Source organism: Bombyx mori, chromosome 20 (genome assembly GCF_030269925.1).
Source record: "Bombyx mori chromosome 20, ASM3026992v2".
Lineage (NCBI taxonomy): Eukaryota > Metazoa > Arthropoda > Insecta > Lepidoptera > Bombycidae > Bombyx > Bombyx mori.
Window position 1 is genome coordinate 4,694,293 of NC_085126.1, and position 24,511 is coordinate 4,718,803.

The 24,511-nt window shown below is 37.4% G+C and overlaps 1 protein-coding gene across 3 annotated transcripts in view; it reads left to right on the forward strand.

The window, feature by feature from the left end:
* LOC100302602 (transcription factor AP-2) overlaps positions 1 to 24,511 on the forward strand; it is a 104,695-nt gene that overhangs the window by 18,978 nt on the left and 61,206 nt on the right. Inside the window, exon 1 of one of the 3 annotated variants that reach the window (XM_062674314.1) lies at positions 8,517 to 8,636. The exons of 1 other annotated variant lie outside the window; for it this stretch is intronic. In XM_062674314.1, coding sequence (XP_062530298.1) covers positions 8,583 to 8,636 — 54 coding nt within the window. In that variant the 5' untranslated portion in view covers positions 8,517 to 8,582. Of the gene's footprint in view, positions 1 to 8,516; positions 8,637 to 13,761; positions 15,058 to 24,511 lie in introns of those variants that run through there. One more of the 3 variants, XM_038018056.2, reaches the window with a different exon arrangement.

A 24,511-nucleotide genomic window follows, 5' to 3' on the forward strand; every position in this document is an offset into this window, starting at 1 on the left:
TTATGCGACCCATAGTAACTCAATAACTATAAACATTATTTTTATTTCTTTATGGGTTGAGTTTGTAAAACTTAAACTGCAAAAAATATAGCAAATTTGATTCTAAAATGATTAATAGTAGTTGTCATCATCGCAATTCATATTTTTTTTCCTTCAAAAAGCTCAACTAGCAGATAAAAAAAATTACAACGCCTACTGTCAAACCAAAGAATAGTTAATATGAGTGAATTGTTTTTTTTAAATACATACGTACGAAGGCTTCATTCACAAACTATGACCGTATTTTTTTTTTAAATACACAGACCAACTAAAAGAACTGGCAGGTAATAATAAAAATAAAACAGAAACACTAGCAATTTAAAAACGACCAGAATTAAAAAAGAAAAACAAGACAAATTGGAATGTTGAAACGTAACTGAGCTACCACTTTTTTAATTTGAATTAGTTTTTTTTTCTTCAAAAATCAACCCTATCCTGAATCGATAGAGATGTTATTACTTTGACAGGACCATTGATGTGGTAAGGCTTTAGTTGATAAAATATTGAGGAACTTCCGTTTTTACGTACACGTGTTTTAAATTCAAAAATTTATTAATTAATGTAGGTTATACAATGTAGGTACATAATCGCGCTCTCCCCTTAGAATTGTTTGAGTGTTATATTATAAGGATTTAGCCTGGAATTTAATAATTTGATTTGGACTGCTTTAAATAGGTCATTATGCAAAAATATGTAATTATTCATACATTATAAAATTATATCATTTATTTAAAATTGTAATTATATTTTATTCTCCTTGTCCTTATCCTACATTATGTGGAGTCGTCGCAACCTAAGCAGGGATCCTTAGGTTATATCTCAATCGGGACAGACTTTTCCATTTCTTCTTTTAATTCTCATTTTACTTCATCCGTTTTTGGTTCTATGATTTTCGTTGGCTCATTATAAACGCTAGACGATGACCGAGCTTTGCTCGTTTTTTTTTTATAACGCCATCTTGGTTAGTTGCCCTCAATTAAGAAAAATAGTATTATTATTCGCCAATAGATGTCGGGAAGAGTTGATTATTGAAAACACGAATAAAACAACGTTTTCTGAAAATAAATCGTAGCTAGATCGATTTATCGCCCCCGTAATCCCCTGTATACTAAATTTTATGAAAATTGTTGGAGCCGTTTCCGAGATTCAGATTATATATATGTATATATTAATATACAAGAATTGCTCGTTTAAAGGTATAAGATTAAAACTAAAATTTAGTTTATCAAACACCAAAAATATAATAAAATTAGATTTTTATTAATCTATACTAATATATAAATCTACAGTGGTTTTTACGGATGTTCCGTTATAACTACTGGACCATGCATCCGATTGACTTGAAATTTGTTATCCATGTAGAAAATACATGTACTTAATGTATAGGCTAATATTTAAATGAGTGTTGGACTCCCTAATAATAATAACAGTAAATAATAATGTTAATTTTAAATGCCCAGCGAAGCGGCGAGTACGGCTTGTTTTCTATATAGTTGCAACTCTCAAATGACAATTATTTACATATAGATTTTATATATTCGTCGGCTTTTTACCGAAGCCAGTACCCACGGTCGTCAAATAAATTAATCACTTGTGAAATGTTAAATGATTGAGTTTGTTTGCGTATCGCTTTGGGCTATTGAATTATTTAATGGAAGCCTAGTTATCGTATAAAAATCGTTGGACTATTAATCTGATTTCTATATGGAGGGGTGAAAGGCTATGGTTATGTGTGGGTTCGTTTAATACGCGACATTTATATTTGTAATTAAAGGTCCGTTTTATTTGGTATTAGCATCAACAGTTCGATGTTTTTAATTGAACTTAAATTTTTCAACTTTTTACTGGTGGTAGGACCTCTTGTGAGTCCGCGCGGATAGGTACCACCGCCCCGCCTATTACTGCCGTGATGCTGTAATGCGTTTCGGTTTGAAGGGCCGTTGTAACTATACTGAGACCTTAGAACTTATCTCAAGGTGGGTGGCACATTTACGTTGTAGATGTTTATGGGCTCCAGTAACCACTTAACATCAGATGGGCTGTGAGCTCGTCCACACGTCTAAGCAATAAAAAATAAAAATAAAAAGTTTTCTCCATTCAAATAGCTGAAGAGTTTTTTTTTTGTTATAATATTTTATCCAAAATTTAAACTTTAAATGATTCTCCTGTAAAGATGGAAAAATGTCGCTTAGACCCAATAGCATTTCACACGTCGATATCAAGAGATTTCTGCAGTGCTATACCAACATATACATATGAGTGAATTGTAATGATCAATCATCATTCTCTTACCCTTCTCCCAGTCACCTGGGGACGGCGTAACATGTTTTCTCCTTCCATACTCCTCTATCATATACAATTTCCTCGCTCACTCCCCTCTTACACATATCATCTTTATATCGTCATCATCACCATCATCATCATCATTCTCCTACCCTTCTCCCAGTCACCTGGGGTCGGCGCAACATGTTTTCTCCTTCCACACTCCTCTATCATATATCAATTCTTCGCTCACTCCCCTCTTACACATATCGTCTTTCACCCAATCCATGCATTGCTTCTTAGGTTTACCTCTTCCTCTATCTATATAAGTTGCAATGTTGTAAGAGAATTATGTTTATATTTAATCCAGACTTTAGAACCTAATAATGGCAGCTGATATAGTGACGGGAATTATGGTGATTAGCTCCAATTGAAAAACGTCTTAAGTATTTCATGATTTTTTTAGTATCATCACCGCTCTCTGTTTTTTTTGGGGAACTTTTTCTTGGTTCGTCTTGCAACACTCGTACGTAGGTCGATTAAGGTTTGATAGTCTACTTAAAAATCACGCCGTATATCGTATGTATGTATTAGTGAGCCCGCGTATTGATTTATCGATGGTCACGCTGCGACAGGCTAATTGTTACCACTCACCATCTCGCACGTCAGCCTGCGCGGGACTAATCGAATTTTTTTCGTGATTTATTAATTTTTTATTCTTTATCTTTTAAATGTCGGAGACGGTCATTAGTTTGGTAGCTAAATGAAACGCAGCGCGATTCCCGAGAGATGGCAGCACGATTGCGGTATCGGCGGAACTCGGCTAACTTCGTGCTACGACAGAGCCTAGCCGATGGAGGCGCGTAGATACTATCACACTTACCAACCAGCCTTCTTGAAGAGCGGTGCCTCCGTCCTAAGAACTGTCATACGTTTTCGTTTGCTAACGTCAAGAGAGAGAGAGAGACAGAGAGTATTCTTTATTGTACACCAAAAAATAAATAAACAATGCAATACATTAAATACAAAAAAAGTACAATTGGCAGTCTTATCGCTAAGAGCAACGTCTTCCATACAACCATCAGGTGGACAAGAATCATTTGGAAACGAATTACGCGCGGTGTCCCAATCCAGTGAAATATATATCTACATACATACCTACCTACACATAAACATACATACATATATCCGTAAGTATACACTCAAATACACAGTGTAATGTATAATCTATATATTAATACGTGAAGCAAAAACTTTGTATCCCTTTTTACGAAAATTGCGCGGACAGAGGAGTATGAAATTTTCCACACTTATAGAGAATGTAGAGAAGTGCACAATGCTAATATTTTTTTAAATAATGCATAAAAGATACATTAAATCAATAAAGAAAACATTACACACACTACATACCATGTATTTGACGCACACACGCATGCATACTATTTATTGTCAAACTTTTGTTCTTGACGTCTGTTGTCAAATTGAGAATAGATTAAATATTGTTTGTCTTTGTCAGTGGCGTACCTAAGGGGGGGCGGTGGGTGCGGTCCGCACCGGGCGGCACTTACCCTGGGGCGGCATTTTAGCATTTAGGTACTTTTAGTTGTATAAAGCAATTTATTCATTTCATATTTATTTTCTTTCTTGAATAATAAATGATTATTATGATTATTATAAGTTTAATATTTGATTTATATAAATTATGATTAACTATATGATTTCGAATATTATTCATCGGTGTATATAAATGCATATTAGTGTAAATTTTGAATTCAAGAACAAGGTAATAATTTGATTTTATTGTATTCATTAAAATTCTTTGAATTCGTAAAAGTATCTTCTCGATTTTGTTCGGCAATTTTTCCTAACAAAATTTTTTTAATATCAGTTTATAAATGTCATTTCTTTTGAAAAGTTTGTATGATTACTTTGAAGTAATATGTCAATATTTTTTTATTCATCGATTTTTCTTTTGAAAAGCAGGGCCGGCGGAAGGCGGTCTGCTAGGTCTGCAAAGCATTAGGGCGCCGGCATAAGAACTATCTTTTTCAAACAACAAAATCTAAACGAAACAAAACAAAAATACTGACGAAGTTACAATTTCAGAGCTCGCAAATAGATAAATATTCTCAGTCCGTTTTGAAGAATTGTATTTGGATTGATAAATTGCACCGCTCATATGCCCGTGTAAACTACCAGTTGACATGGACTTGGCATTATACACGATTTTTCTAGTATGAAAGCTAGAAGAGTAGATATTATATAAATATGTTTACGAGTGCATACAAATAATAAAAAATTTACTCTGTGTATTAATTAATATTGATTAAATAACTTAATAATTTATTTATGTGTATTAATTTATAAAAACCACTATTTGATTGACTTATAATAGAAAGAGCGGCAGACTGGAGATCGCCCCGGGCGGCAAAAGTTCTAGGTACGCCACTGGTCTTTGTTAATACTATTTATAGTGTAGTCTTGGCGAAATTTGTGATTATAGAAGTATAAAATACAATCATAATAGTGTACAAACTTACAATTCCAATTAATTATAGTCGAATTTCGACTACTGCGGTACCTCTAGTTCTAATCTAAAACGTCTTCCTTTTCCTATCCTCCAACTCTTAGTACAGTTACATCCTAAAGATACGTTATAAAGAAGGCGCGTAGTCTATTGACAGGTAATTTGAACGTATGCCCCATTATTACATGCGATCCTAGTCAGATTTCAGACATGTATGCCTTAGACCGGTCGTACACAAACTACAGAACAGTACAGAAGGCTCAATTTGGGTGACTTAAAAAAAAAGCCAATTTAATTTCGAATTATTACAACAAAATTGAGTTTTAAATAACTTTTTTAGCCTACACCGAATAGGATCGTTCGTATTGTCAGTAGTCCCTTTCTCGAAGTGCGTTTGGAGTATCTGGGTCTGCGGAGGAACTTCGGTTCTCTCTATGTTTTGTGCAACGGACTATATACCATGGGAATTGCTGTGTGGAATTGGGAGGGTAAGCCGCTTCGTTACGTAACGTGTTACGGGGTCAGTCTGACTGGCTTCCCTTTCTCTCACGCATACGATGGCGTTACTAAGAACGTATTTAACTCCTAACTATTATATTAAATTATACTATTATAATCCTATTTATATTAAATTTAGATTAAGTGCTATTGTGCGCGGATTTGTGAGTCCGCGCGGGTAGGCACCACCAACCTGCCTATTTCTGCCGTGAAGCAGTAATGCGTTTCGGTTTGAAGGGTGGGACAGCCGCTGTAACTATACTTGAGACCTTAGAACTTCTATCTCAAGGTGGGTGGCGCATTTACGTCGTAGATGTCTATGGGCTCCAGTAACCACTACCCACCAGGTGGGCTGTGAGCTCGTTCACTCATCTAAGCAATAAACAAAAAAGTATGCTAATAATGTTCATACACAACATTCTAACTAAGAATAAAATATATAATATAATCAATAAAATATTTTATTAATAAATAATCTTTCCTTATATTATCATATAAAATACAAAAAATTAAGTAATAACCTAGGCTTTTCTCAAGTGAAACAATTTCAATATGAAATAGTTCAACTTAGATTAGTTTAAGTTGTCAATCTATACTAATATTATAAAGCTGAAGAGCTTGTTTGTTTGGTTGAACGCGCTAATCTCAGGAACTACTGGTCTGATTTGAAAAATTCTTACAGTGTTAGATAGCCCATTTATTGACGAAGGCTGACTAGATTTATAGGCTGACTAGATATAACATCGCGCTAGATCAATACGAGCGGAGCAGTAATACAGAATGCTACAAAATCGGGGTGATTTTTTTTCCTCTGAGAGTTTCCGCTGTATGTGCTGCGGAAACGGGTAAAGTTTCACTAAAATAATCTATGAAAGAATTGTTTCCCTTTAAAGTTCTAAAAAAAGTCCGCGACAGCATTTGTCAATATGCTTAGGTTGGGTATGGGTATGACCTTTTTATGTAAACTAATTTTTTTAAAAATAAAGCATTATTTTGAAGGTGTTTTTATAAAGATAATATTAATCCTTATCAAAATAAATACGTTATTCATTACAATTATTTAGTTTAAAAGAAAATCGCCTTTTATATCATTTGATTTCAATGAGTACCTTAGAAGATATCGCAGTTTTAAAATAACGTTTAAAATAACAGCAAAATAATGATCAAGCGCGTAATAACAATGCACAAGGCGCCGGTCGGCCAGTGCACGACGGCACAGAAATAAGAAGAATAACAAGAAACACCCAAATCACTTCAAGATATTCTTTGAAAATGATTTCTCGATTTCTCCGGCATTCCATCATCAGATCCTGATTCTGATTAGTACACGACCATTTGGGAAGTCTCCCCTTTCGAACAAAAAAAGAAGAAAAAGAAAAAAGAATTATCAGAATCGGTTCAAGCATGCTCGAGAAATCGATGAGCATACATAGATAAAAAAAGGTGGTCGAATTGATAGCCTCCTCTTTTGAAGTCGGTTAAATAGCGTGATTTTGGTACCTTTAATAGCTCTTTAACATTCTATTATACAAAAATATTTTCACCTTCTACGTAAATGAAGTCGCGAGTAAAATTTAGCGTTATGCCAAAGTAACTATGTATTCGCGAATTATTCTAACTTTATCTACGTATTTTATATTGTTTTTATTTTATTAAAACACGCTTGTACAATAAAAGCAGCATAGAATAAAATTATATTGTGGCACTCCAACCAAGTAAAAAAATTTTAAATTTTTAATCACAAAAAATGTAAGCCCATACAAGAAAAAATAATAAACTAAGTAATTCAAATCCGGGAACTCTGTACATGATTTTATGTTGTGACCATCCGAGCGCGCGGCCCGTGCCACGCCTGAGGCGCTCATGCTCGGAATTCAACATAAAAATGTCGCGAACAACACACAATCTAAGTTACTGTTCTCATAATAAAGCCGAATTTCGTCTGACTCCAACTAATCCTCACTGAACGATACGTAGCACAGAACTTTCACTAGTATCAGGTGGAAAATAAAGGTTAAAATAGCATAACGTATGATTTTAGTTTTTTTTTTGTTCGCTGACCAAAGATGAATTTATGCTTCATTGTTGTGTGATGTGGTATCATTACGATGTTTTTGAAGATTGGATCTGGGTTATTTTAGTTGGACAGTTTACATTTTTTAAGTTTTAAAACCTTCTGAACTGCAGTTTTATGGTCATAGTTGTCCAAAATACAAAACCAATTGAATAAAATTATTTGTTAACAAATTTTACATGTAACACAAAAATTCGATTAGTCAATTTTGCTAGCTAGTAAATTTTATAGTAGTAATATTTGAAGGATTTCAATATATTTTTTGCTTATATGGGTGGACGAGCTCACAGCCCACCTAGTCTTAAGTGGTTACTGGAGCCCATAGACATCTACAACGTAAATGCGCCACCCACCTTGAGATATAAGTTCTAAGGTGTCAGTATAGTTACAACGGCTGCCCTACCCTTCAAACCGAAACGCATTACTGCTTCACGGCAGAAATAGGCGGGGTGGTGGTACCTACCCGTGCGGACTCACAAGAGGTCCTACCACCAGATTTGCCACGAGTTTTAATAATTTCATTCATAATTAAGAAACAATTAAAAACAAAGATTTTTTTTATTACTAAACATCTTATTATTACCTGTTTCAAATGACTTTCTATTGTGTAAAAACTGGGCGAGTTTTTTGAGAGTATACGTGAATGAATTATTATTAGAACGTAATTGATACTTCGACTAAATGTCTTCAGGTGGATAATAATTGTTTTTTTTCTTTTTTTACTTTATTCCATCGTTAGTAGCCTATCGGCCCATTCCTACTACGCACGGACCGGATGGTGAGGTCACGGTGTTCAACCTAGGAGGATGAATAGTGAATTTTATTCTTCACGTAATGCTATTTATGACCTTTGTGTGCTTAGCCCGAGCTTTTTAATGTTCTCGATAGCGTAAAAGTTAACTTAAATTTGTATGGGGAGTTGGTGCGTTTGCCTGCGTTAACCGCTAGGAGCGCTGTTCTAACTGCATACAAATTGGACTTAACTTTTACGCTATCGAGAACTTTAAAAAATTCGAACTAAGCACACTGGTGTTATCGCATTAACGTCAAGTAACGCACATGTGCAAATGATAAATGTTTATTGTATCACTAAGTTTGTGTTTCGTTTTGTTCTAGGTAAGCTGTGACATATAGACTGATTTTATACATTAGACAACACATGCTCAGAAATTTTCCAAAAAGATGACATTTCGATGTGTTCCTACATTTCAAACGAATGAAAGCAACGCCACCTGGGTAAGTTTTCTGACAACATTTAAGTTCACTACTTGACGATAGGTGACAGAGTGGATAAAAGATTTCTAAAAATTCTTGAAATTGACATTAAAAGGCATCATTTTTACGAACAAAAAGTAATAGCATGACATTAACTATATTTTTTTTATTTTGAAGTTCAATACTTAAAAATATTTTAAAGCGCCATCTATACAATTTGCTGTGAACTATTTGGACCTTTATTTTATGCTTTGGTTCCGCTACTCCTCAATAGAGTGCATTAATAAAAAGACAAAACAATGGTACATCGGGAAAAACATTAATCTGAAAAAATTATACCTAACGTATGTTTTGTGATTTAGTGGTTAAAGAAAAAACTTAAGAAATCGATACAACTATACCGGGTCTGTCATATGTAACGGATGCTGCTAATACGATCCATATAATAATATGTATGCCTCTCATAGTGAAGTCGCATGGTAGAGACCATTAGTGTCGCGATTTCGATCCGGTAGTAGATTATTTCGCGAAGTAATTGCTCTTGAGTTGTTAGGTCTCCTTTGGAGGCGCTCGAGCAGTTGTTAGCAAATTCCACCTCTCCTGCCTGAACCTGTGCTCGCCCACCTGTCCTGGTGAAACTGGAAAGGCCTCCGGGCCACCAGAAATCTTTCAATCATAAAAAGTCTTAAAATTAACGCTAAGTCTAAACTAAGTGTAAGCTGAGTAAGGTAGATGGAGTGTAATAATGTTTAGGCCTAGACATCGCTAATGACACGGGCGATAGATGTGTTAAGTCCCAAATTATTTTAAAGACTATATAAATAAAAAAAAGGAATCTGTGTTTCTTATGAAAATTTCCAAGCTATTTATTCCCAATTATTATTATTTCCAAGACTTTAATGAAACTTGGTATAGTTGCTGTTAGCGCTTCAAGGAAGCTTTTTGTCACAATACCAAAAACGTACCATAGGTGGCGCGCAAATAGTTTCCAATAGTAGTTAATGTTGGTATTGGCATAGGTTTAGCTGGTGTCACTACTAATGTTATGTTACGAGACGTAAACGTGTTGACCAGTGTGCTCAGTGCGAGTTTTTAACGTTCTCGATAGCGTAGAAGTTAACTCAAAGTTGTATGCAGTTGGAACAGCGCCCCTAGTGGCAAACGTAGGTAAACGTTTGGCAAGGCAACGCAAGGCTTCTCTACGCTACAAATGCGACAGACTTAGGTAGAGTAGAGTGGTAAAACCCGTCTGAGGTCACAGTACAGCTTATTTTACATTATACGACTTTTTTTGTTGCCCTCGTAGGCACACGAGCATACGGCCCACCTGATGATGAGTGGTTACCGTCGCCCATGGACTTCAGCAATGCCAGGGGCAGAGCCAAGCTGCTGCCTACCGTTATGTCTTCATCGTGGAGATCGTTCGTGAGCACGTCGTGCAGGATGCGTGTTTTTTTTTTTAGAAAAGCGGTAACTGCCCGCAAGGTTAGAGTTCTGATGTAGTAGTTCTATCGCTCAATATGAGCTCTCACCCTTTCAACTTGAGACGATTGAAACTGTCTGCTAATTCGACATTTCCGAACTCCGAATTGCACACATTCTACTTCACATAAAGACCTTCTCGGTGGATCGCGATTCCGATCTGGTAGTTATTTTCAGTGAGGCACTGCTCTCGCTTCGGCGGATATTAGCAAAATTTCTAATGCCGAGTCCCGTGACCACTAGTCGGGTGAAATTAGAATAGCCCCCCGAAGCTCACCTAAAACCTGTAACTTAGGGTGACAAAAATCTGCTAATAATAATACCGCTAGCGCACAATAGATGGCGCGCGGTTAACTTAAACAAAATGTCTGTTTTTTATTCAGTGACAATACTGACAATGCCAACGGCGCGCGGCCTGAATTCGCTGACATGTAACAAAAACATTACGTACTTGTATGTGCCGTCGAAACAATCAGATAATAACATTATAAACATTAAATGAACCATTACACTAATATTAATGATCGTTTGGAACAATCGGACCGCCCGCCTTGAGAATTTGACCTTTTACTTTTCGTAAGGTCTTTTATTTCCCCTATCTATGCTAACAGCCTTAGGAAGCTATTTCAGCTTCACCCTAGCGTGTAGGTGAGCTATCGGTGCTCAAACTGAAGGTGTTGCTAACACTGGTACTAGCAAGAGCAGTGCTTCGCATAATCTACCACCGGATCGGAAACGCGACCCACTGAGAAGATCCGGCGAGAAACTCAGTGGGCTTAGCAAGCTCGCGAAAGCCCGTGGAACTACCATAGTTACCGATATCAAAAGGGAAGAGCGGTTTTCGTTCGGAGTGAAGATTTTACGACGTACGACTTTGAAAAAAACGTCTACAACACAGTCCGAAGTGGCTCTTCTAGCCAGAAGCTTCTAGCTGGAAGTCTGTTAAACGTTAGGTAATAAAAACAGTAACAAAGCTACCGAACAATGTTCGTTTGTAATTTATTTATTTATTTATTTATAACTTCTTATACTAGAAAGTATAAAGGCGGACTTAATGCCATAGGCATTCTCTAACAGTCTACCTTAGGGGAGTGCAGAGAATTCGTATCAAACAGATATATGTCTATACGCATTAATATCACAGTTAATTACTTATTCATATAGTTAATACTATGTACTTTAATACGATTTAAATCCGCATGTCTATTTTTATTATTATCATTTTATTCCCGACGTTTCGAATGTTTAACAGATTAAACCTTAAAAGTAATATTAATCCATACATATAAATAAAATTGGAGGGTCTGTTTGTAATATTGAAATAACCGGTTTTTACTACATGCATGTGAATATATATACGGTACATACACCAAAATAACCTTTTTTACAATTTTTGTCTGTCTGTCTGTCAGCCTGTCTGTTTGTTCCGGCTAATCTCTGGAACGGCTGGACCGATTTTGACGGGACTTTCACTGATAGGTAGCTGGTGATACAAGGAGTAACTTAGGCTACTTTTTTTAGACTAGCTTCGCCCCGCGGCTTCACCCGCGGTACGACAATAACCGCGGGTAAAATCGCGGGACTCGGCTATCAATAATAATATTTAATGTTTCCGAAGCGAAGCGAGAGCGGGTCGCTAGTTTTAAATATATTTACAACTCGCGACAACCGAAGAAATCACTATACGTATTCATAGTTATCAAATTTGCTTCATAATAAAAACTTTTTAGATACTTGCTAAGTCTTTTTCGGAATTTCTCTAAATCAAAATGGTTGTCTGGCATAGATTGTTATTAGCGATAAATCAGCCGATTGTACAATTATGGCTGCCTGTTGATTGTTTTTCAATGTTAATTATGTTTTGGTGCGCAATAAGTACCTATCTACTATCCTAAGCGCTGGACCGGTCAAGTGAGAGATCTTACTAAAACCCCACTTAACGGGTGCGTGCGCCAAGCCTTAGTTCGCTAATTATAGAGAACAGCTGTCAAGACTTTGATAAACACGGATTCCACATGACCACGACTACTCTGACTAGAGTTACACTATGATGATGAATGATTGAAGTCATCTTGGCCTAAAGGATAAGGCGTCCGGTGCATTCGTATCTAGCGATGCAACAGTGTTCAAATCCCGCAGGCGAGTACTAATTAATACGTTTTTATTAGCTTCAGTCGTTTGTATGTAACATAATCTTTGAACACGATTTTGACCCCCTTCAAAACGTCGGATTAACTCAAAATTTGGTATACTTATTAAGGACCGATGACAATTCAATATTAAAAAAAAATATTGAAAAAATTAAAATTCAACTAAAAAATGAAAAATAAATAATATTTTAAAAAAACTAACAAAATATGCTTTTTATACAAAATCCAACTAAATAGAAAAAAAAAATTGAATTAAAAATAGTGTAAGAAAAAATGAGAAAAATTTGCCGTGCCGAACCCACCTAGTGGGATAAGGCGGAGAGAAAAGAAGAGTTTCTATTTTACTTTTATTGCTTAAGAAGTCATTGGAGGAAATCAACCACGTTATTACCGTCGCCCATATCGAGACACGAGTTCTAAGGTCTCAGTTTTTACGGTACAACTGCTGCCCCACCCTTCAAACCGCATTAAATTACTGCTTCACGGCTGAAATAGGCAGGGTGGTACCTACCCGTGCGGGCTCTTAAGATTACCTACCGCCGGTAATGATAAATACATAGTGCACGACTTAAAAAAAATTGGTTATTTAGCCTCATTTGGGAAACTCCTAAATCAGTAGGTACTCCACTTAAAACCGGCGTTCGTTCTAGAATTTCTGATGTCAAACACAGCTCATAAAACTCACGAAAATATACCTTAAATCTATTTAATAAAGAAAAAGGAAATGAAATCGTTAGTTTGCTAAAATCATTAAACGATCAAACCTTCTTTTAAATAACCTAAGATCATACGACACTCACACACGCGAAAACCCATGAATTCTTACCGTCACGCACACAATCAAAGCTCACAATCAAACCTGATATGAGAAGAACAATGTTATAGATTCGCGCCGCGAAGTCGTTTGGGAGCTTTCTGTGTAGTATACTGAAGGCAAACAGATGCGACTAAGTACAAAGAAAATCATTAATAGGCAACAAGTCACATTTGAACGAGTGACGCGAAACAAGGATTGTCTTTACTGTTAAAATACATTTTAATGCTAAACATGCAGTCCTGATCCAGGTCTAGTTTTACTGGTGGTAGAACGTTTTGTGAGTCCGCACGGGTAGGTACCACCACCCTGCCTATTTTTGATGTAAAGCAGTAATGCATTTCGGTTTGAAGGGCAGAGCAGTCGTCGTCAAGAAACTCGGTGGGCTTGTGTCTATGGTTTAATTCACTCGTCGAGCCCTTCGTCGCAAGCGACGGGTTCGACGAGAACGGTGACCGGTGCTTGAAGTACCTAAAAGCACTGTTAACAGATCGGGAGGATCCGTAATGACATGTTAAGGTATAATGAATATTAATATCGCACTCAAATCAAAATTTACCAGTACGGATATTAATTTCACAAACGAAACCAGCATGTCAGCAGTAAAACCTGTTTTGTAAATGGCATCTGTAAACTTAACGTATACTGCGAACTCCCCATCTTTTATCATGTCTGGAGGCTGCGAGGCGCGCGAGCACCCACTCCATGTGATAGCCTCGAGCGACGCGCGCTCGCTCACGTGGTCGCCGCAGTACTAACTAACCGCACGCGCCAAATTTAAATTACGGAATTAACTTTTTTTTTTAATCATCTTTTTTTTTCGATTTCAATTCTAACGTGCCAGCCAGTGTTCGCGTTATGTTAAATTCGTAGTTTCTATTCAAGAAGTTTCGATCGAAATTGAAACGTAACAGTGATGTGCAATTTTAGTGCTGATTCCGAGTTCTTTTTTTAAAACAGTACGTATGTATTGGCATTTCGGTAAAGATCTATGAATTTAGGTGTATTCGCGTCGTATATATGATTGCCCGATTAACACGTACGAAATAAAACAAAAAAAACGAATGAAGTTATTACATTTTGGTACATGATCGGTCCGAGATAATCACATATCGAATGTGAAGAGCATCAATTTCCTTACAGCCATCAATAATAACGGACCGAGTAAACAATAACATTATTTGTTGTCAGACAGTGACGGAGGCATACAAGAGAGCGAGACGTAACTACACTCATCGATCTAAGAAAATAGAATTCTCATACGAAATGTAATGGCGGTACGATAATCGTGTAAAAGTTCACGATAGTTGCCCAACGCTCTGCGGTAACAATACAACACGTCCGGCTCACGTGGAGCCCGGACAAATCGATTTACGAACGGGCCACAAGCGAAATTAGAGATCCAATTACGTCGGACGCTTAAATCGGTCATCTCGGCCAATAGATAATGATCTGTCGATGATTTACGCCGCGTTAAACCGACAATGCCACGAGATAACCTCGAGTCCGCCAGCACAATGCGACCAATTAGATAAGACGGGCTCCTCTCGGCAACATGACTAAAATGAACAGGACCGATATGAACGAACACGGTTTAAGCGTCGACGATATTTTCAGCGAAAACTACAACGCGAAACGAAAGAGGATCCAGTTGGAGAGCTTCGACGGGAAACATTTGACGAAAATCGATTCCGGCATCGAGAAGTCCGACGAACCGCCGCGAGAAGACCTGAAGGCGAAAACGAAAAGCTACGACGATACCGAATACGACATCGATAAGATCGTGCAAGCGAATATGATTATCGATAAAGAATCGAGTAAGACGATACGATTGGAGTTGAGGCAGCCCGGAGACGGCGGCACCTCAGATATTGACGTTCAGGCCGTTGAGAACTTAGACCCTAATAATTACACAGTTAAAACTGACAGCAGACTCAATACGGGAAATGAAAAGAACGTAGACTACAACATGAACGGATGCGAAAACGAGAATAGAGTAAGTATTTATTATAATAAAGATTTGATAGAGACATTTGAAACTTAAACATTTGACGTATTAAGGCCGTTAACCCGAAACCATAGCCCGAAACTGCATTAGATGTCACATTTGACATTATTGTGATGTTAAAAGAAATGACATCTGGGTTTGTTTTGACGTAGAAAGAGGCAACGGTATCTTACGGAAACTATATAAAATACAAAATTCTTGAATTCGAATTCCAAGACGTCGTGGCCTAAAGGATAAGATGCCTGGCGTATTCGTATCGAGCTAAGCGAGCTATTCGTTCCTACTGTGTCGGTGTTCGAATCCCGTAGGACAGTACCCTTTTCCCTATGAAGCGTATTTAAAACTTATTCAGGAATGTTTCAAGATGGATGGTGGAATTCACTGTTTAATATCATATGGGCTTCGGTAGCGGTTTTACTGGTGGTAGACCTTTTGTGAGTCCGCGCGGGGTGGTACCACCACCCTGCCTATTTCTGCCCTAAAGCAGTAATGCGTTTCGGTTTGAAGGGTGGGGCAGCCGTTGTAACTATACTGAGACCTTAGAACTTATATCTCAAGGTGGGTACCGGCAATTACGTTGTGGATGTCTATGGGCTCCAGTAACTACTTAACACCAGGTGGGCTGTCAGCTCGTCCACCCATCTAAGCAATAAAAAAAAACTACTTAACACTAGAAGGGTAGAGAGCTCTTTCACCCATCGTTAAAAAAAGAATCCTCAAAAAATTTCATTAAGAACTCAAATATAATATACTTATACTGTGACATTTTCATTTTACGCATTTCAAATTTAATTAAAAATAATTTGATTCAAAGCTAGATAACCTTTGGTTATCTTTATCGTGGATCGCTGAGTCCGTATAAAATAGCGTGAAAAACCAATGCAATTTAACTAACTGTGAACGTTAAGCTCACAAATACTCACGCTCGTATTGTTAACCTCCTAAAAGATATAACCATTATTTTGATATTGAATTTTATTAAAAACTAGCTGACCCGGCACACTTCGTAGTGCCTCAATCGATAAATAAAATACCTAAACTTTTGTATAAAATTAACTTAAAACAAAGAAAAGGAATTCGTCCGACGGGGGACACATCAAAGAAAAAACAAAATTGTTATTTTTATTTAATTCCGAGCATTTTCATATTTATCTATCCGTTAAACCTTCTCTGGACTTCCACAAATAATTCAAGACCAAAATTAGCAAAATCGGTCCAGCCGTTCCAGACTAACGAACAGCAATTCATTTTTATATAATAATATAAAGATAGATGTTCTACTAGTAAAAGAAAACTTTCCCGCCATAAACTTTATATAGGTTAAGTATTTTTTTTGATTTTCACGAATCATAAATATAATTAAAATAACTTTTACTGTTTAAACTGGCGTATTTTAATGTCATTACATATAAAATACACGATATATTGCCACAAAAACTAAAATATTCGAAATGTCGGACATAATATAATGACAATGCGAAATTAAACCGGAAATCTACTTTCGATATAAATAAGTTAATAGACAAATTCGATCAGAAGGTGACTATCGCTAAATATATTAAACTACCCGTGCGCCACCTATCGGAAATTTATGGTACTAAACTCTTCCTCTAAAGTACCAGCAACTATGTTACAGTAGTTCGTAGTGGTAGTAGCTCTAGTAGTTGTAGTTTCATCACTCCCTAACCTAAACATCAGCCCGCTGAGTTTCTCACCGGATCTACTCATCGGGTCGTGATTCCGATCCGGTAGTGTAGATTCATTCGCAAAGCAGCTACTCTTGAGTTAGGTCTCCTTTGGAGGCGCTCGGGTAGCTGTTAGCAAATCCCACCCCTCCTGGCTGAGTCCTTGCTCGCCCATCTGTCCTGGTAAAACTGGAAAGGCCTCCGGGCCACCAGTAGCCTCTTAAACATGAAAAAAAATTGTTTCATCACAATCCGATGAACACACAAATTACTAACAATACTTGGCATGTTTCGAGGTGGGCCCTATGTAAGCCGTGATGTTTGGGCAAATTGTGAATTTATACTGAGACTAGCGACCCGCCCTCGCTTCGCTTCGGAAACTGTAATTTATTATTGATTTCTCCACTATTTAATGGATGTTGTTATACATACCAAACAGCATAAGAGATCTTCCACTAACTCAATTTAAAAGAAAATTATATTTATGGCTAATAGATAAGGCTTATTATAGTGTGCAAGAATTTTTAAATGATAAGTGTTGTAGTTAATAAAATATTAGAATAAGAAGTGATAGAATGTAAAAATAGATAGATTTAGTAAATTTTGTGTTAGAATTAATATAAAAATAAGTTAAATTTTCGCATGCCTAAACAGGCGAAATATATGAAACTATGTCCTATATCCATAATATCTTGTAAACTATATTTCTGGCGAATAAAGATTTTCTTCTTCTTCTTCTCCTTCATATAAGCCTTCCTCTTCAATCTATTGAAAAAAATCCGTTGCATAGTTTTAAAGGTTTATGCATACATAGGGACAGAGAAAGCGACTTTGTTTTATACTATGTAGTGATTTCGACCTCAAAGCAGACATTGAGGTTGCAGTTATCAGAGGACACACACACACACGGACGATAGAAATGTTCTGTTATTTTAACTGTAATTTCCTGTTTCGGTTTCTCTATTTAAGGTTTTCGGATCGCTTCGATAGCTGATGAACGAGGATGTTTGTAAATATTGACCATAATATTGACCTACATGTAATTAAAGCTATTAGGCGAAAGTCTTTCGCGTTATAGCATAGAAATATAAACTTGATGATTTTAAACTGTATACAATATAAACGTTAATTCGACTTAACGTCTCAAGAAGTAGATATAGTTCCTATGAAGCTTCAATTGCATTGTAAAAAAGTTATCCTTCATATCGGAAACCATCTACTTCGGAGAAGATAGCAGATCGGTGGAGTTTTGGAACCTGGCCAATGTGGCGGAAATTCCGCTCCCAAGGATGTCGGACGTCAACGTACGGCAGCCTGTCACGTAACAACAGCTGGTACGGTTATTGTCTTTTTTTTTATTGCCCTATAGGCAGACGAGCGTACGGCCCACCTGATGGTGAATGGTTACCGTCGCTCATGGACGTCAGCAATGGCAGAGGCAGAGCCAAGTCGCTGCCTACCGCTTAATACTCTCCACAAGCCTCGTTTGAAGAAGGACATGTCATAGCGCTCGGCAAACACCGTGGAGGGGATCTCATTCCATAGCCGCATGGTACGTGGCAAAAAAGATCTGTGGAAATGCACTGTGGACGAACGCAGTGGCTCCAGGTAGTATGGATGAACTCTACTCCGGTGGCGGGCGGTGCGATAGTAAAAACGAGATGACGGTATCATCTCGAACAATCCCACAGAGCGCTCTGGGAAAACCCTACTGGACCAAAACCAGTAGGTCAGAGCATCGCCACCCGGTTGCTCTTCCACGCAGTAGTTCCTGCAGCTGCAACTGCTGGAACTGCGAGGGACTGCTATCATGCAGCGCTCTAGAATACAGGCTGGTATCGGGCCGCGCGGCTTCGCCCCTTCAGGACAGTGAAACCCAACCATGCGGACTCATAATACGTATTTATTTATTATATGTATATAATACTTTTTGTAACATGCTAAATGTATGTTTTTATAATCAAATATTATATTCAAATACAAAACCATCAGTGTATTCATCAAATGACCTGATAATGGACCCGGAGGATTGGTTTCGAATCCATGAAGATTGAGGTCAATCGATTTCTTGTAACAAATATACTATTATTATTCATAAAGCCATTTCTTACGATGTTCTAAATAATATTTTAAATTTTACTTCTCTTATCGCGTACGGGAAAATAATTCGGAAGTTATTTTTAACAAGCGCCAAACTCATCTCGATGTAACACATAATTAATTTCTTCGTAAGCTTTGTGTATCAAGATCTCTAAGGCTATATTTACGTCATAATTTATGAGTTAAATTAAACATCAAAGAAATATTGTGAATGTTGAATTTCTAGATAATTCAATTTAACGACACAGAAGTATAACTTCTTACGTGCTTGCATAAAGGTATATGGATTTATTTATTGTGATTCAAAAAGATTTGTTTTTAATAAAAGCATCAAATTCGATCTATCTCAGTCGAACTGGATTATTTTTTATTTACTACGGGAAACGAGTTTTTACTTTACTGTTGGTAGGACCTCTTGTGAGTCCGCGCGGGTAGGTACGGGTGAAGCAGTAATGCGTTTCGGTTTGAAGGGTGGGGCAGCCGTTGTACTGTTAAAATTGAGACCTTGGAACTCAAATGTTGAAGTAGGTGGCGGCATGTCTATGGGCTCCGGTAACCATTTCACATAATGTGGGCCGTGAGCCCGTCCACCCACTTAGCAATAAAAAAAAACAAGGTTTTTATAGGCAATATTCCTATCACACGGGTTAACACCACTAACCCGCCTGATTCTGTCGAGTATCTCTCTTCTTCTTTTTCTCCACCTTATTCCACTAGGTGGGGTCGGCACAGCTAATTTTTCTCTTCCATTCTCTTCTATCAGCCGTCATCTCAACACTCACTCCTCTCTCTCTCATATCGTCATTCACACACTCCATCCATGTCTTCTTCGGTCGACCTCTTCCCCCTCTACCTTGCACTACCATTTCCATACATCTCCTAGTCACATGCATCTTCTCTCTACGCATCACATGTCCATACCACGCTAACCGTCCGCTCCTTAATTTGTTTCTTACCGGGGCCACTTTCACACTTCCTCTGATATACTCATTCTTTATCTTGTCTATTCTTGTCACTCCACACATCCATCTCAACATTCGCATCTCTGCCGCATGCACTCCTCTTTCATGCTTTACTTTACTCTGTCGCGTATCTCTCGTGTGTTCCAATTCGAATGGTACTTCCATAGACACAATCCAGTAAGTTTCTCGCGCGATTCTGACCCGGTGGAAGATTCTGCGAAGCATTGCTCTTGCTAGGGTTAGTGTCAGTAAATTCTCTCAGATTGAGCCCGTGAGCTCCCCCACCGGTTAGTAAACAGCAGGAATAGACCCTTAGGCTATCAAAATGGTCCAGGATAGCTCACTTCCGAAGATGCGTGACGTCATCCAAATGTTTTTGGAACGCAGTTCCTTACGGCAGGCTTGGAAGAGATAGGGATTTTGCTGCGCGACCGAACTGAAAAAATGTGATAGTAAAACCGTAAAAAAAAATCCGTGGAATAAAACCGTTAAATGAGACGTGCGCAGGCGCGACGTATACACAAGCGAGTAGTGTATAATACCTTTCTCTTTCTCCTTCTTTCTTTTCGTTCTCTCATCCCTTCTCTCTCTATTTTGTAATTATTTATATTTCTATGTAATTTTATGTTGTCAAACAAAAATAAAGAGACATATTTTGTTATTTTAATTGAATTACGACTTTTTTTTATTTTACGTAATTTATTATTTCCTAAAATACTGAATTTCCTAAATACTTTCCTGTACTTAAATAAAAACTAATCAGCAAAATTTAAGAGAAAAATCAAAAAAGCCTACATAAAAATGAGCACGATTATTTTTTTTGCAAATTGTGTCGATTCTACATTAGCCGAAGGAACTTCGTTTCTACCTGGTGTCCCACGACACCACATCTTTTTTTTTAATTACTTTTCGTTTGAAGTTTTGTGATAGCTATCCGTTTACCTATCGCAGACTCGGCCGGTTTCTTCGTTTGCCCAAACAATTAAGTTCGCCTCTACGGTAAAATTTAAAGCAATCATTTGAACGGGCAACGTCCGAATTTGGCGAGAACTTAATTATGTCATTAACGGGATATCGCTAAATAAGGTAACAGTTTGATCACTTTGACCCATCGTTTTTTTCACATCTGTGACCCATACGAATGTTTATGTTGACTGAGATTAAGATTATTGTGAAAACAATAGTGTTTTTTTTATACTTAAGTAGTACATAACTTATTCAGATATCGCATAAATGTTACAGTCCAATATTTTAATTAGCGAATTAAAAATACGTACCGAAATCGAATGGTACTACTTCCTTAAACACAACCCACTGGGTTTCTCGCGCGATTCTGACCCGGTGGTAGATTTTGCGAAGCACTGCTCTTGCTAGGGCTAGTGTTAGCAAATTCTCTCAGGTTGAGCCCGTGAGCTCACCTACCCGTCTGGGCATCGCTGGAATAGCACCATAGGCTACCAGCGAATAGGTAGAGGAGAAAATTTCACATATGTACGTCCGAAACGGACTTCATACTTAGGACCGCTACAATTTTACCTTCACGTCCTTACAGATCCAACCGATCCACTAAGGTAGATATTCCCCGCCCGGGCGTAGCTGGAATAGCACCTTATGCTACCAGCGAATAGGTAGAGAAAAAAGTTCTGATGTCCGAAACGGACTTCATACTTAGGACCGCTACAATTTTACCTTCACGTCCTTACAGATCCAACCGATCCACTAAGGTAGATATTCCCCGCCCAGACGTGGCTGAAATAGCACCATAGACTATCAGCGTATAAGTAGGGAAAAAAGTTCTGATGTCTTTTGGCTCCGATAACCTCTTAAAACCGGGTAAGCCGTTAGCTTATTCACTGGCCTAAGCAAAGAAAAGTTGAATCTAATAAAACAATTGCAATTGACTTGGAATTCAATCAGAATCGCTAGCTATCATCGCTGTTAAACGAATTTCTGTCCGAAATCCAGGATGCTGATGTGTTTGCCGATAGTTGGGGAATACGTTTTTCCAAAATAATGTTATTTTTAGCATAATAATAGTAATTAATAATTTTAATAATGTTTTTTGTGTTAACGAGTCAGGCGTTTTGGTGCAAACTGTAAGCCTGACTCTGTATTGAATGGAATAAATAAAATAAAATAAATAAATAGCACATCAAGTACAGATATGAACGGTGAATGCAGACATTATGAAAAAAATACAAAACAACCTTTTCCCCGGTCACACATACATTTAGTTTGATGTATAATAGAGTTATATAAGAGAGCTAGCAGAGTCATCTAATTGATCATATTTGTTTATATATGTTTTTACATGTATTTATTTATGTATATCTATATATTTATGTATATATGTATTTATTTAACTACGAGTATTTGTATCTATAAATATTATGTATGTTATATATACACATATGTTTAAGTAATATCACCTTCACACTACACCTACCAAGGTTCATCTCTGCACTCCCCTAAGGTAGACTGTTAGAGAATGCCTATGGCATTAAGTCCGCCTTTATACTTTCTAGTATATGAAGTTATAAATAAATAAATAAATAATATGACTCATGATGAAATTAACAAAATCCAAATTTTAAGGCATCACCGCGACGCGTTTTATGTTGTGAGTAAGGCCGTGGTTATTACCCGATTTTGTTTTAAAGTTTCGCGATGACATGATAATTTCTGTAAAGCCGTTTACGAACCGCACTAAAGTTTTATGACCGGTAAATTTTTATTGTTATCGTTTCAATAAGCGCGGGATAAATACGTTCTTGTAATACAGACGGAAGTGTGAATACTTTACTTGCTTCGAACGTACTTAAGTATGTATCATGGTTCATATATCAGTGTGCTTAGTTCGAGTAGAGGTGCATTTTAATTTCATGCCAGAGATAGAGAGAGAAAGATAGAGAACGCTCTGTATTGAACAAAATTAAATAACTCTAATATTCGCCACAAATAATTCTAGACTCCCTCGTGAATTGCTTCGTGTCTCCATAAAATCTATACTTGTCTATACTAATATATAAATCTACAGTGGTTTGTACGGATGTTCCGTTATATCTACTGAACTATGCATCCGATTGACTTGAAACTGGGTGTAGAAAATACATGTACTTAATGGATAGGCTAATATTTATATGAGTGTTGCGACTCCCTAATCCAGTTGCAGGGGCGTTAATGATGAGAATCTTTGTGGGGGTGAGAAATAATAATGTTAATTTTAAATGCCCAGCGAAGCGGACGGGTCCAGCTAGTACTTTATACGATTCATCTCAGAACTATACCAAGCGATGTAGATTAGCTTCTCAACATCTGTGTATGATATTACTTGAAAAAAAAAGCGGTAGCAAGGTGTCTTCTCACGGGTAATACCACCAGCCTGCCTTTGTCTACAGCGAATCAGTGAGGCATTCAGGCTTGAAGAACGAGGTAGCCACAGCCTATAGAACTTAGAACTCGTGTCATAAGGTGATTCAGGGCATTGGCGTTGTTGATGTCCATTAGCTCTTGTAACCACCAGACGGGTCGTGAACTCTCACCTTTCTTAGAAATAAATAAATAAAGTGTGTCAATTCGCGGCGGTATGTTGGGCCAACAGTCTACCAATATTCACCTTGAAGCAATCCAGATTTTCGGTTTGAAAGGCAACATAGGCGTTCCATCTGTACAATTGAAGCTCTGTTGTCCATTTTATTTTTTATTTTTTTATGATTGAAGGATTACTGGTGGCCCGGAGGCCTTTCCAGTTTCACCAGGACAGGTGGGCGAGCAAAGGCTCAGCCAGGAGGGGTGGGATTTGCTAACAGCTACCCGAGCGCCTCCGAAGGAGACCTAACAACTCAAGAGTAGCTGCTTCGCGAATGAATCTACTACCGGATCGGAATCGGGTTGTCCATATATTGCGGCAGCAACACAATAAGGAAATTAACCTGTTTAAACCTAAACTGACAATACATATTTGCACGAATCTCGACAAACACAAACAAACCAATGATTACTAAAACGAACTATCAATATTATTAGTGTTTTAAATGAAGTACCTAGCCGAAGTCGGTAGCCGCGTTGCGTATGTTTGCATGAGGCCAGAGTTTGACGACCTTTCGACACAAGTAAATGTGTCATGCGTTCGACCACCGAATGTTGGTTTATGTTTTTTCATCTCGCCGAAACCTGAATACAATGACGGGCGAATCGCCTTGATCGATCACCGCTGCTCCGATACTTTTACAACGTGAGCTTGAGCATCATTGAGTACTAGAGGTCCCGCGGTAGTCGAAATTCGACTATAATTAATTGGAATTGTAAGTTTGTACACTATTATGATTGTATTTTCAACGCCAAAACTACAAACAACATTTTATCGTTTCTCAATTTGACAACAGACGTCAAGAACAAAAGTTTGACAATAAATAAACAGTATGCATGCGTGTGTGTGTGTCAAATAAATGGTAGTGCGGGTAATAATAATAATAATAACTCTTTATTTATATAACACCTTAATATGTACACAGTAAAGTAATAAAACAAAAGTCGGTATATAAATCGGCGGCCTTATCGCTGAAAGCGATCTCTTCCAGGCAACCTTGCAGGGAGAGGAATAAGTTAACTGGACGGTGCTATATCTTAATAAACTTACAATGTAAGGTAATGTTTTCTTTATTGATTTAATGTATCTTTTATGCATTATTTTAA